Source organism: Nycticebus coucang, chromosome 14, assembly GCF_027406575.1.
Source record: "Nycticebus coucang isolate mNycCou1 chromosome 14, mNycCou1.pri, whole genome shotgun sequence".
NCBI lineage: Eukaryota > Metazoa > Chordata > Mammalia > Primates > Lorisidae > Nycticebus > Nycticebus coucang.
Genome location: NC_069793.1, coordinates 68152411 through 68164951, shown reverse-complemented (window position 1 = coordinate 68164951; position 12541 = coordinate 68152411). Strand labels below are relative to the sequence as shown.

The window sequence follows — 12541 nt, the reverse complement described above, 5'->3', positions numbered from 1 at the left end:
TTACCAGCCTTCACCCTAATGGTCTTGATCTTGCTCAGGCTGGTCTTGAACTCCTGCCTCAGCCTCCTAGAGTGTTAGGAATACAGGCATGAGCCAACACACCCAGGCTCCTTCTTGATTTTTGATCATATTTTCCTGCTTTTTACATATCCAATAATTGTACTGTGGGCTAAATATTATTTAGAATAGATTCATAGAGATAGCTGGTCACCTAATGTCAATTAAGGCTTGAGTAGGTTAAGGCTGAGTTTCAATTCTAGTAAGATTTAGCCTAACTTTTTTGTTCCTTTTCTTAAAGTAGGGCTCTTTTGAGTTTGGGCCTTATAGCCTTGTTGACCTCTGTCTCCTCAGCCGTGAAAGACTGTGGGATATTTTCTTCCACCCTTTGAAGGTTCTGAGGTTATGTCTTTAGCCATCCTCCTTGTGCCTTCTACCCCCTTCCCCTACACAGACACACAGCCTCAACTTCTGTAAAATGTTTTGAGGGGAAGACCCTGTGTGTCTGAGGTAAGCCCTCTCTCTCTAGTCCAGGCGTCCTCAAACTGCGGCCCGCGGGCCACATGAAGCGGTGTGAATTGTATTTGTTCCTGTTTTGTTTTTTACTTCAAAAGAAGATGTGTGTAGTGTGCATAGGAATTTGTTCATAGTTTTTTTTTTTTTTTTAAACTATAGTCCGGCCCTCCAACGGTCTGAGGGACAGTGAACTGGTCCCCTGTTTAAAAAGTTTGAGAATGCCTGCTCTAGTCTCTCAAGCTTCATGGATCATGAAGATTCTTTCTCCTTTAAGACAGAGTCTCACTCTGCTGACCAGAGTGCCATGGTATCAGCCTAGCTCACAGCAACCTCAAACTTCCAGGTTCAAGCGATCCTCCTGCCTCAGTCTCCCAAGTAGCTGGGACTACAGGCACTTGTCACAACGCCTGGCTCATTTTTCAATTTTTTTAAAAAGTAGAGACTGGGTCTCACTCTTGCTCAGGGTGATCTTGAACTCCTGAGCTCAAGCAATCCTCCTGCCTCGGCCTCCCAGAGTGCTAGGATTACAGGTGTGAGCCACCACTCCAGCTCGGATCATGGGAGATTTTATCTTGCCATTCAGAAGCCTTCAGACCAACTCTCTAGGCTTATGTGCATAGCCCCAGAATTCAGAAGATGTTCCACAGTGAAAATTAGTTATACATTGAGAATGCCCCAAATCTCCAACCTGTTTTGTAGGCAGTTTTTGACTGCCAAAGCCTTGCTGATTTCTCTTTCTCTTATCCATGATAATCTGCATGGTCTAAGCCCAAGCCACGTCATGGTTCCTAAATCAGATATTGTGAGAAAAGAAAAGGGCCGATGATTATTAGTTCACTATGGAGGACTAGAGTTTCACTTCATCTCATCCTTATTGCACCCATTTCTTCCAGTTTGTTTCTAAATGTGATTTGCGTAATTGTTTCTAAATGTGATTTGTGCAATTACCCAGGTTTTCCTAGTTGTTGGAGTGAAAATGTTGGGCTACCATGACCTACTACATCCTATGCAGGAGCAGACGTCCGGATGCTTAGTTTAAATGAAGTCAGGAAGAACTACTACTCAAGGCATACAAGAAAGAAAGAAGCTTAATTAATATGTGAGCAGCAACATGTTACAGAAAATCGTGGAGAAAGCAGAACCTCAAAAAGAAGATGGTGGAACTTCGAGTTAATGCAAAAGTGGAGATGTAATCCTAAGGTCTTAACTTAAGAGATCTGACATCAACCCAAACCACAGAGCATGGAATCTAAAACAAGGACCAGAAAAGGTCTTTCCAAAGCATTTTCTTAATCATAATTTAATAATCAACTGTTTAGACCTTTAAATATCATGTTTAGATATGATATTCCCAGTACAAGGTAAATTCTAAGAAGACAGGAACTTTGCTTGCCTTCTTTACACTCAACACTTTATCACCTACGCAAGGCATAAAAAATGTCAATTTGATAGATTATTATTAATTAATAATTAATAGTTGACAAATTTTGGAATCCCTTCAGTCCTCTAGAGTTGGTTGTAAATAATTGTGCTTATATTAACTATAAACATTTTAGAATTATCACTGCAGAATCCTTTGTTTCTATAGTTTCCAGATGCTCCTAGTGTCCAGATGATCCCGCTGCCCATCTCCCAGAAATCCAGTTCTGTCTCAGTATGGTAGCCACAACCTGTAATGGATCAGTGGACGGCTCAACCATTTTCTACCTGGTGGGCATCCCCTTTCTGCCAGAGTCCTTCTTCCTCCCTGTGTTTTTTATTTTCCTCCTCTTCTACCTTCTCATCCTTACAGGTAACGCCCTGATCCTGGTGGCTGTGGTGGCAGAGCCCAGCCTCCACAAGCCCATGTACTTCTTTCTGATCAATCTCTCAGCCCTAGACATTCTCTTCACCACAACCACCATCCCCAAGATGCTGTCCCTATTCTTGCTTAGGGACTATTTCCTCAGCTTTCATTCTTGCTTATTGCAGATGTACCTCTTCCAAAGCTTTACATGCTCTGAAGCCTTCATCCTGGTGGTCATGGCCTATGACCGCTATGTGGCTATCTGTCGGCCACTGCACTACCCTGTTCTCATGACCCCACAGACCAATGTTATGTTGGCAGCCAGTGCCTGGCTTATTGCCCTCCTCCTGCCCATCCCGGCAGTGGTACAGACCTCCCAGATGGCATTTGACACCATTGCCCATATCTACCACTGCTTTTGTGACCACTTGGCTGTGGTCCAGGCCTCTTGCTCTGACACCACCCCCCAGACCCTCATGGGCTTCTGCATCGCCATGGTGGTGTCCTTCCTCCCCCTCCTCCTGGTGCTTCTCTCCTATGCCCACATCCTGGCCTCAGTGCTTCGCATCAGCTCACGAGAAGGACGGTCCAAAGCCTTCTCCACCTGTAGCTCCCACCTCCTGGTGGTGGGCACCTACTACTCATCCATTGCCATCGCCTATGTGGCCTACAGGGCTGACCTGCCCCTCGACTTCCACATCATGGGCAATGTGGCATATGCTGTTCTCACACCAATCCTCAACCCCCTCATTTACACTCTGAGAAACAAGGATGTAAAGGCAGCCATTACCAAAATCTCATGTCTCAAGAACCCAGGCCATGGCCAGAACATTTGACCTTTAAATTTAGCTAAGTCTGTTCTTAGGACACCAAATAATAGCCCTTAGAACAGAATAGGGACTCAATAAATATTGTTGAATGAGTGACTTAATGGCTATAGAATGGAAAAAGAAAATTCATTGGGGCAGGCATCTCCAACAGTGGTCTCATATGTTTTGGTCCAATGGATAATGCTAATCCTTATAGGGGTTTAAAATTGTATAAAAAGTCACTACATAATTAAATAAATCTTTTCTAAAATTTTAAGACATCTGTGTGGCAAAACATCTTTTTAAATAAGGTCATAAAACAAAAGACACATCACAGGGAAAGGCAAATATTTGTAATATATAAAGAGAGAGCTTTTAAAAAATTAGAAGACTAAATAATTCTAACATTTAATATAAAAATAGGCCAGATATGTGATTAGACAGATTAACAAAAAATGCAATGGCCTTTAAACAATGTAAAAGGACTACTATTAAAACAATGCTGACATCTCCTTTTTTCACTTAATCAGATTACCAAAAAATCCAATATTTGGACACTATATGTGTGGAAAGACAAAACTCTCATAACTTGCTCATGAGGACGCAAATTGGTACAACATTACCACAATGGCTATGAAAATTATGTATGTGTTTACCCCCTGATGCAGCAAGTTCACTTCTAGGAATCTAGCCCAAAGATTCACTGTCAGTCAGTCATTAGTCTACTTATTCACCACTATGTAGGGGACTGGTTGAACAAATTATAAAAATGTACAATGCATAAAATGAGGGAACTCTCTGAATATTGATATGCTTGTCAGCTCTAGGTTATGTGTTGAGTGAAAACAGTAAGCTGCAAAAGAGTATAGTAAGAAAGGAGATAATTTGCTTAAAATTTCAGAAAGAAATTAGGAAAAAAAGTAAATTAACTAGATGGTTTATAAGGAGAGGGAGGGAGCAAGGTGGAAGGGCAGGAATGAATGTAAGGAGAACTTAAAGGTATGCTCTGACTTTAGATATACGTAAATTTTTGTATAGTTAAAGGAAATCACAAAGAAAAAAAACCACAGTTCCCTCAATTTAAAACAAACAGAAGCATTTGACCCTGACTGTGTCTCAAGTTAGTTGCAGGGCCACACACCATAGGTGACATTAAAACAGCATTTTGAGAGGGATTTATTATAAGGACAAAAAAATAATTACAACATTTTAAACTGAACTGAAGAGTTTTAACATATATATATTAGAGTTTTACTTAATATAGGTTGTATATAAATTACATATTTCTATAAGCAAAGCCATTTTTAGCATTTTTATTTCAACATTTTATTTTATATTACAGAGCACTTCAAAAATAATAGAGCTGCCATATCCCTTTCACCCAACTTCCTCTAATGTCAACTTCTTTATAACCATGATACATTTATCAAAAGCAAGAAATTAACTTTAGTAAAATATATGCTATTAATTAAATGAAATTTTATTCAAATTTCTCCAGTTTTCCCACTAATGACTTTTTTCCTTTCCAGGATCTAAGCCAGGACACCACATTACATTTTAACATCATGTCTCGTTAGGTGTCCAACGGTTTCTTAGTCTTTCCTTGTCTCTCATGTTCTTGACACTTTTGAAGAATCAATAGTAAACTTAAATGCCTACTTCTAAGTGAAAAAGCCAACATTTTGAGTTAATTTTTGGATAAAGGGATAAAGAATGAGGTTTAGGTTGAGATTTTTTTTTTTTTTTTTTTGCATAGGAACATCCAATTGTTCTGGCACCATTTGTTATAAAGCTCATTCTTCATGTATTAAATCGCCTTTACACTGCTGTCAAATATCATTTGACTATACTTGTGTATATCTATTTGTAGGCTCTCTATTCTGTTTACTGATATATTTATCTATCCTTTCATCCACATCACACTGTCTTCATTACTGTAGCTTCAAATTATAGTGTTGAAATTGAATAGTATGACTCTTCCAACTTTGTTTTTTGTTTTCGTTTTATCATTGGCTATTTTAGTTCCCTTCCTTTTTGCTATAAATATTTTGGAACCAATTTATTGGAATGGGGGGATTTTTGTTGAATCTGTAGATGAAATTTGGGACAATGGACATTTTAACATTATTGAGTCTTCCAATCTGTGAACATGATAATATCTCTCCATTTATTTAGCTCTTCAATTTGTTCATCAGTGTTTTGTAGTCTGTGGTCTATAGACCTTACAAAATTTTGTTAGACATATATCTAAATACATTTCCTTATGGAATCCCACTTTTTCCCCTTTCTTTTACTTCATTCTATAGTATCTGTTGTGGAAATTTTGCACAAAGCATATTTCTCACACTGTGCCACTTTCTCGTTGTCCATTTTCTTGTCTCCCCAGAACCTCAAATGGAATAAGGCAGTCCACTCCAAGCTTCCCCCTTTTGGGGGGACGGGGACACTAACTGAAGGTCTGCACCGGGTTTGGGGGCTCAAACTGACCTGCCATTAGCCAAGATCTGAGGGAAAACTTTCTTTCCCATCTTCTCTCCCACTGATTGTCCTGTTCTCCGGGGATGGATTATCTCAGTTGACAGATTCTGGCCTGGCAACTGCTTGGTGTTTCCCAATGCAGGATCTCTGGAAGGAAGGTGTCAGACTGCCCCTCAAGTGTCAATCAGTTGCTTTGCTTTTTTTCCCCCCACCCTTTTGCCACTTTTGGCACTCGTCCTGTTATGAAAAACAAACAAAAGGGGGGGGCAGGTATGGGCCCTCACCCACTGCATTTTGTAAACTTCAGGTACTCTTTACACTTCTGAGGCACTTTTATCTTCTTTTATGTGTTCTAAAACTCCAGTTTACTCTAATGCTCCAGTTTAAATATTTTCTAATTGTTTTGGCCAGAGATTTGTAGTAGTATCCTCACCCCCCATTCCATACTATTTGTGTCCTTTTTCATTTTATTCAGGAGCTTCATTTACAAGGATCTTATCAAGGGTTTCCACCAACCGAGATCGGCTTTTACATTTTTTGTTTGTTTGTTATTTTTTACCCACAGTTGCCACTGCACTAGTTTATTTATTTATTTATTTTTGAGACAGAGTGTCAGTATGTCACCCTTGGTAGAGTGTCCTGGTGTCACAGCTCACAGCAACCTCAAACTCTTGGGCTTAAGTGATTCTCTTGCCTCAGCCTCCCAAGTAGCTGGGACTACAGGCGCCTGCCACAAAGCCTGGCTGCTTTTTTGTTGCAGTTGTCATTGTTGTTTACTTGGTCCAGGCCGGGTTCGAACCCGCCAGCCTTAGTGTATGTGGCAGTGCCCTAACCACTGAACTATGGGTGCCACCTGCACTAGTTTAGCTATGGGTCAGCCTCTTACTACAGAACAAAAAGCATACAAATTACAACTCCAGAGACTTCTCTATGTCTCCGGATGTAAGGTCCCTAACCAGGACCTAACAGAGCTCTTTATTGTCATTTACCACCACTGTCCTGGTACCCAAGAGGAGGTAGTTTGAACTTAAGTGACTGGGAGAAAATTGGCACCTGGCTACATCAATCTTTAGGCCCAATTAATGTTCAACGTTTGATCACCTGGAGTATGTGGGGTGTAGCTTTGCTGCCAATTTAACCCCTGGTCCACCAGCAACAGGGACAATTTTTCCAAATCCCCCTAAATACTTCTCTAGTAGCCCTTTCATTAACTACCCTATAAAGGGGGAGCCCTCCAGTTGAAAGAGGAAAAGCAGTCACCCAACTCACAGGCAAGCACCCCGGCTCCTTCTCTGTCCAAGTCTCACGAATTATCTCGTGAGACCACACTCACTCAAGCCTTGCAGGAAGACCCTGAACCTGAAGATTCTTTACAAGCTTTTCCTGTTCAAATTTCTGAAGGCAGAAGGGCTCCAAAATATGTTGCCCTCTCCTTTGAACTTATGAGGGACTGCAGGGCAGCAGTTATAGAAAATAGCATCCAAAATAGCTACACCAGGGGCCACAGATAATATCTCTAACAGCACCATCATGACCCCTTCTGATTGGAGACTTCTAGTTAAAACTGTTACTACCCCTGCTCATTATAACATTTGGTTACATGAATTTGAAGAAAATTGTGTTTGTATTGTTGAAAAGAACAATGGAAATACAAATGATATCACTTTTTTTTTTTTTAATCTTTTTGAGACACAATCTCACTATGTCACCCTGGGTAGAGTGCTATGGCATCACAGCTTACAGCAACCTCAAACTCTTGGGTCTAAGCGATTCTCTTACCTCAGCCTCCCAAATAGCTGAGACTACAGGTGCCCACCACAATACCCTAGCTGTCATTGTTGTTTGGCAGGCCTAGGTTGCATTCCAACCCACCAGCTCCAGCGTATGTGGCTGGCGCCCTAGCCGACCAGCTACGGACATGGAGCCAGATAATCACTTTCCATATGCTTGCTAGCAGAGGTGAATTTTCCAAGACAGAAGGACAAGCAAACCTAGGTTAGAAGGTTTTCCAGCTTTGTTCCACTGCTGGTTTAAAAGCCTGGTTTAAAGTGCTTGACTATAGTTCCCCTGCAGGCACATTTACTAGAATCATGCAAGGGTCTAAGGAGCCATATTTAGATTTTATCAATTGCCTTCGGCAAGCTATTGATGGCCAAATTTTTTTTTTAATTTTTTTTTTTTTTTTTTTGTAGAGACAGAGTCTCACTTTATCGCCCTTGGTAAAGTGCCGTGGCGTCACACAGCTCACAGCAACCTCCAACTCCTGGGCTTAAGCTATTCTCTTGTCTCAGCCTCCCGAGTAGCTGGGACTACAGGCGCCTGCCACAACGCCCGGCTATTTTTTTGTTGCAGTTTGGCAGGGGCCGGGTTTGAACCCACCACCCTCGGGCATATGGGGCCAGCGCCCTACCGGCTGAGCCACAGGCGCCGCCCATTGATGGGCAAATTGATCACCCTAATCCTGGTGAACTCCTTTTAAAACAATTAGCATACTCCAGTGCCAACATTGATTGCCAGCAAGTTATTATGCCCATTTTTATGAGTAAGCTTGATGCCTCCATGGTTGATTTTATCAAAGTTTGTCAGGTAGTCATCTTGGAGGCAAACGCGAGGCTCATGCTGGAGCCCAAGCTCAGGCCCTGGCAGCGGCTTTAAATGCTAACAAAAAATGCTTTAAGTGCGGTGGAGATAGACATTTCCAAAAGTCTTGTCCCTTTCAATCCAATAGCAAAGCACAGAAATCCAACCCTCCAGAAAAATTTGTCCCAGATGCAACAAAGGCTTTCATTGGGCTAATCAATGCCATTCCAAATGTGATGATAAAGGCAATCCCCTGTTAGAAACTGGAAGAAGGTCCCTGGCTCCAGCCTCCCCTAACCCAATGGCGTTAGGCCCCTCCCACCGAGGTATCCGCCGCTGGGTTTCTGCACAGGCCTCCTGTGCTCCACTACTGCTTCCGCCCCTGGTGGCTGACACCGTCTGCAGCACCCCCAACCAATTTTTAACTTCCCTACAACCTTCTGAATCTGTATTTTTGACTACTAAAATTAATTCTAAACAGCCTTTAATTTCTATCACTGTTAACGACAAATAATTCACCAGTATCCTGGACACAGGTGCTGACATCACTATTATTTCTACCAGTTTGGCCTAACAATTGGGAAAGTGAGGCCTCTTTGTTGTCACTGGTGTGGGAGCAGTCCAAATCCCCCTAAAGAGTAAACATCGTCTGCCCTTTACCCAGCTAGATGGATGAAAGTCATTTTTAAAGCCTTATATTATGAATGTCCCCCACACGTTGTGGGGCAGGGATCTTTTGTCCCAATGGAAAATGGAAATTTCTACTAAACCAAATTTATACTAATGGCCACTGACGTCAATCACCTGGAAATCTGACTCCCCAGTTTAGGCGGATCAGTAGCCAATGAAAGGGGAGAAATTAAACAAGTAAAAATTCTTGCTGAAGAACAACTCCAAGCTGGTCACCATGAGCCTTCCTCTAGTTCCTGGAATACACCCATTTTTTGTGCTCCAAAAAAGTCTGGCAAATGGAGGCTAATTCATGATTTAAGAGCAGATAATGTCCAAATTGTTCCAGTGGGAGCTTTACAACTGGGAATCCCAAATCCTGTTCTCATCCCTCAAAATTATAAATTAGCTATCACTAATTTAAAAGGTTGTTTTTTACTATCCCCGTTCACCCTTCTAATAAACACAAATTTACTTTTTCTGTTCCCAATGTAAACCACTCTGTACGAGTAGAAAGTTTTACCCTGCTTTTTCGCAATGGGTTTGCTGCCAGAACACAGGTGTGAAAACCGCCCATACGATCCAAAATGGGGAAGGAAAAGACTCATATCAACATCATTGTCATTGGACATGTAGATTCAGGCAAGTCCACCACTACTGGCCATCTGATCTACAAATGTGGTGGCATTGACAAGAGAACCATTGAAAAATTCGAGAAAGAGGCTGCTGAGATGAGAAAGGGCTCCTTCAAGTATGCGTGGGTCTTGGATAAACTGAAGGCTGAACGTGAGCATGGTATCACCATTGATATCTCCCTGTGGAAATTTGAGACCAGCAAATACTATGTTACTATCATTGATGCCCCAGGACACAGAGACTTTATCAAAAACATGATCACAGGCTCATCTCAGGCTGACTGTGCTGTCCTGATAGTTGCTGCTGGTGTTGGTGAATTTGAAGCTGGTATCTCAAAGAATGGGCAGACCCATGAGCATGCCCTTCTGGCTTACACACGAGGTGTGAAACAACTAATTGTTGGCATTAACAAGATGGATTCCACTGAGCCGCCCTACAGCCAGAAGAGATACGAGGAACTCATTAAAGAAGTCAGCACTTACATTAAGAAAATTGGCTTCAACCCTGACACTGTAGCATTCGTGCCAATTTCTGGTTGGAATGGTGACAACATGTTGGAGCCAAGTGCAAACATGCCTTGGTTCAAGGGATGGAAAGTCACCCGGAAGGATGGCAATGCCAGTGGAACCACACTGCTTGAAGCTCTGGATTGCATTCTGCCACCAACTCGTCCAACTGACAAGCCCTTGCGTCTGCCTCTGCAGGATGTCTACAAAATTGGTAGTATTGGTACTGTCCCTGTGGGCCGAGTGGAGACTGGTGTTCTCAAACCTGGCATGGTGGTCACCTTTGCTCCAGTTAATGTTACAACTGAAGTAAAGTCTGTTGAAATGCACCATGAAGCTTTGAGTGAAGCTCTTCCAGGAGACAACGTGAGCTTCAATGTCAAGAACGTGTCTGTCAAAGATGTTTGTCGTGGCATTGTTGCTGGTGATAGCAAAAATGACCCACCAATGGAAGCAGCTGGCTTCACTGCTCAGGTGATTATCCTGAACCATCCAGGCCAAATTAGTGCTGGCTACGCTCCTGTACTGGATTGTCACACAGCTCACATTGCCGGCAAGTTTGCTGAGCTGAAGGAAAAGATTAACCGCCGCTCTGGTAAAAAGCTGGAAGATGGCCCTAAATTCCTGAAATCCCGTGACGCCGCCATCGTCGATATGGTTCCTGGCAAACCCATGTGTGTTGAGAGCTTCTCAGGTTATCCTCCTCTGGGTCGTTTTGCTGTTCGTGACATGAGACAGACAGTTGCTGTTGTTGTCATCAAAGCAGTGGACAAGAAGGCTGCTGGAGCTGGCAAGGTCACCAAGTCTGCCCAGAAAGCTCAGAAGGCTAAATGAATATTATCTCTAATACCTGCCACCCCAGTCTTAATCAGTGGTGGAAGAACGGTCTCAGAACTGTTTGTTTCAATTGGCCATTTAAGTTTAATAGTAAAAGACTAGTTAATGATAACAATGCATCGTAAAACCTTCAGAAGGAAAGGAAAATGTTTTGTGGACCATTTGTTTCTTTTTGTGTGGCAGTTTTAAGTTATTAGTTTTTAAAATCAGTACTTTTTAATGGAAACAACATGACCAAAAATCTGTCACAGAATTTTGAGACCCATTAAAACAAAGTTTAATGAGAAAAAAAAAAGAAAGTTTTACCCCAAGATGTGATAAACAGTCCTCCTTTATGTCAGCTGTTGGTGGCTGTTGCTTTAGCATCCATCAGAGCCCAATTTCCACAGCATTAATACATCATTGTATGGATAACATTTTATTTATTTATTTTTTATTAAATTGTAACTGTGTACATTGATTCATTTATGGGTTTCAGTGTACTGATTTGATATACAATGTGAAATACTTACATTGAACTAAGTAACACATCCATCACAATTATACCCTTTTCTTAATAGTTTTGAAATGTACCATTGCATCATGCGAGTAAGGTCTGGATAACATTTTAATTGCTTATCCAGATTCAACTACCCTTAACCAATTCTTACACCATCTCCTTACTTCCATGAACAAAGCCCACCTTATAGTGGCCCGTGATAAGATTCAACTTCAATCTTCCTGGAGATATTTAGGTTATAACCGAAAAAACTATTAGGCCAGGGTGGTGCCTGTGGCTCAGTGGGTGGGGTCCCAGCCCCATATACTGAGGGTGCCAGGTTCAAGTCTGGCCCTGGCCAAACTGCAACAAAAAATAGCCAGGCGTTGTGGCGGGTGCCTGTAGTCCCAGCTACTCAGGAGTCTGAGGCAAGGGAATCGCCTAAGCCCAGGAGTTGGAGGTTGCTGTGAGCTGTGACGCCACCGCACTCTACCGTGGGTTATAAAGAGAAACTCTGTCTCTACAAAAAACAAACAAACAAACAAAAAACTATTAGGCCTAAACAGGTTACCTTAAATATTCCTGGCCAAATCTCCCTCAATGACTTGCAAAAATTGCTGGGTCACATAAATTGGCTTCCACCTTCCATTGGAATTACAACCCATTCTTTAACTCATTTATCTGATACTTTAAAGAGAGACCCAGCCCTTGATTCCTTACGAATTTTGACCCCACAAGCACAAAAGGATTTAGCTCACATTGAATAATTTATTAATACCTGACAATTAACCTGAATTCAAGAGAACCAACCCATCTCTTTTGTAATCTTGGATACCCCTCATACATCAACTGGGTTATTGTGTCAGTTCACTCTTCACTTAAGTATAATTGAATGGTCATTTCTTCCCCACCATCCCTCTAAAAAAATATTTACTTAATAGATCGAAGATTCGCTTTGACTTTCTTTCTTTTTTTTTTGAGACAGAGTCTCACTATGTCACCCTCGGTAGAGTGCCGTGGTGTCACAGCTCACAGCAACCTCCAACTCTTGGGCTTGAGTGATTTTCTTGCCTCAGCCTCCCAAGTAGCTGGTACTACAGGTGCCCACCACAACACCCAGCTATTTTTTGGTTGTAGCTGTCATTGTTGTTTGGCAGGCCCAGGCCAAGCTTGACCCCACCAGTTCTGGTGTATGTGGCTGACACCCTAACTGCTGAGCTACAAGCGCTGAGCCTTTTTCTTTCTTTTC

The 12541-nt window shown here is 41.9% G+C and overlaps 2 protein-coding genes across 2 annotated transcripts; both read left to right on the top strand.

The window, feature by feature from the left end:
* Positions 1–1471: 1471 nt before the first annotated feature.
* Positions 1472–3240, top strand: LOC128565811 (olfactory receptor 2AT4). Its single transcript, XM_053562539.1, has one exon. The coding sequence runs from the start codon at positions 2170–2172 to the stop codon at positions 3133–3135; it is 966 nt and encodes a 321-aa protein (XP_053418514.1). The 5' UTR covers positions 1472–2169; the 3' UTR covers positions 3136–3240.
* Positions 3241–9389: 6149 nt separating this feature from the next.
* Positions 9390–11113, top strand: LOC128565810 (elongation factor 1-alpha 1-like). Its single transcript, XM_053562538.1, has one exon. The coding sequence runs from the start codon at positions 9423–9425 to the stop codon at positions 10809–10811; it is 1389 nt and encodes a 462-aa protein (XP_053418513.1). The 5' UTR covers positions 9390–9422; the 3' UTR covers positions 10812–11113.
* Positions 11114–12541: the final 1428 nt, after the last annotated feature.

Coding starts and splice junctions, on each gene's coding strand:
- LOC128565811 (XM_053562539.1), top strand. CDS start 2,170: ATGGTAGCCACAACCTGTAATGGATCAGTGGACGGCTCAACCATTTTC.
- LOC128565810 (XM_053562538.1), top strand. CDS start 9,423: ATGGGGAAGGAAAAGACTCATATCAACATCATTGTCATTGGACATGTA.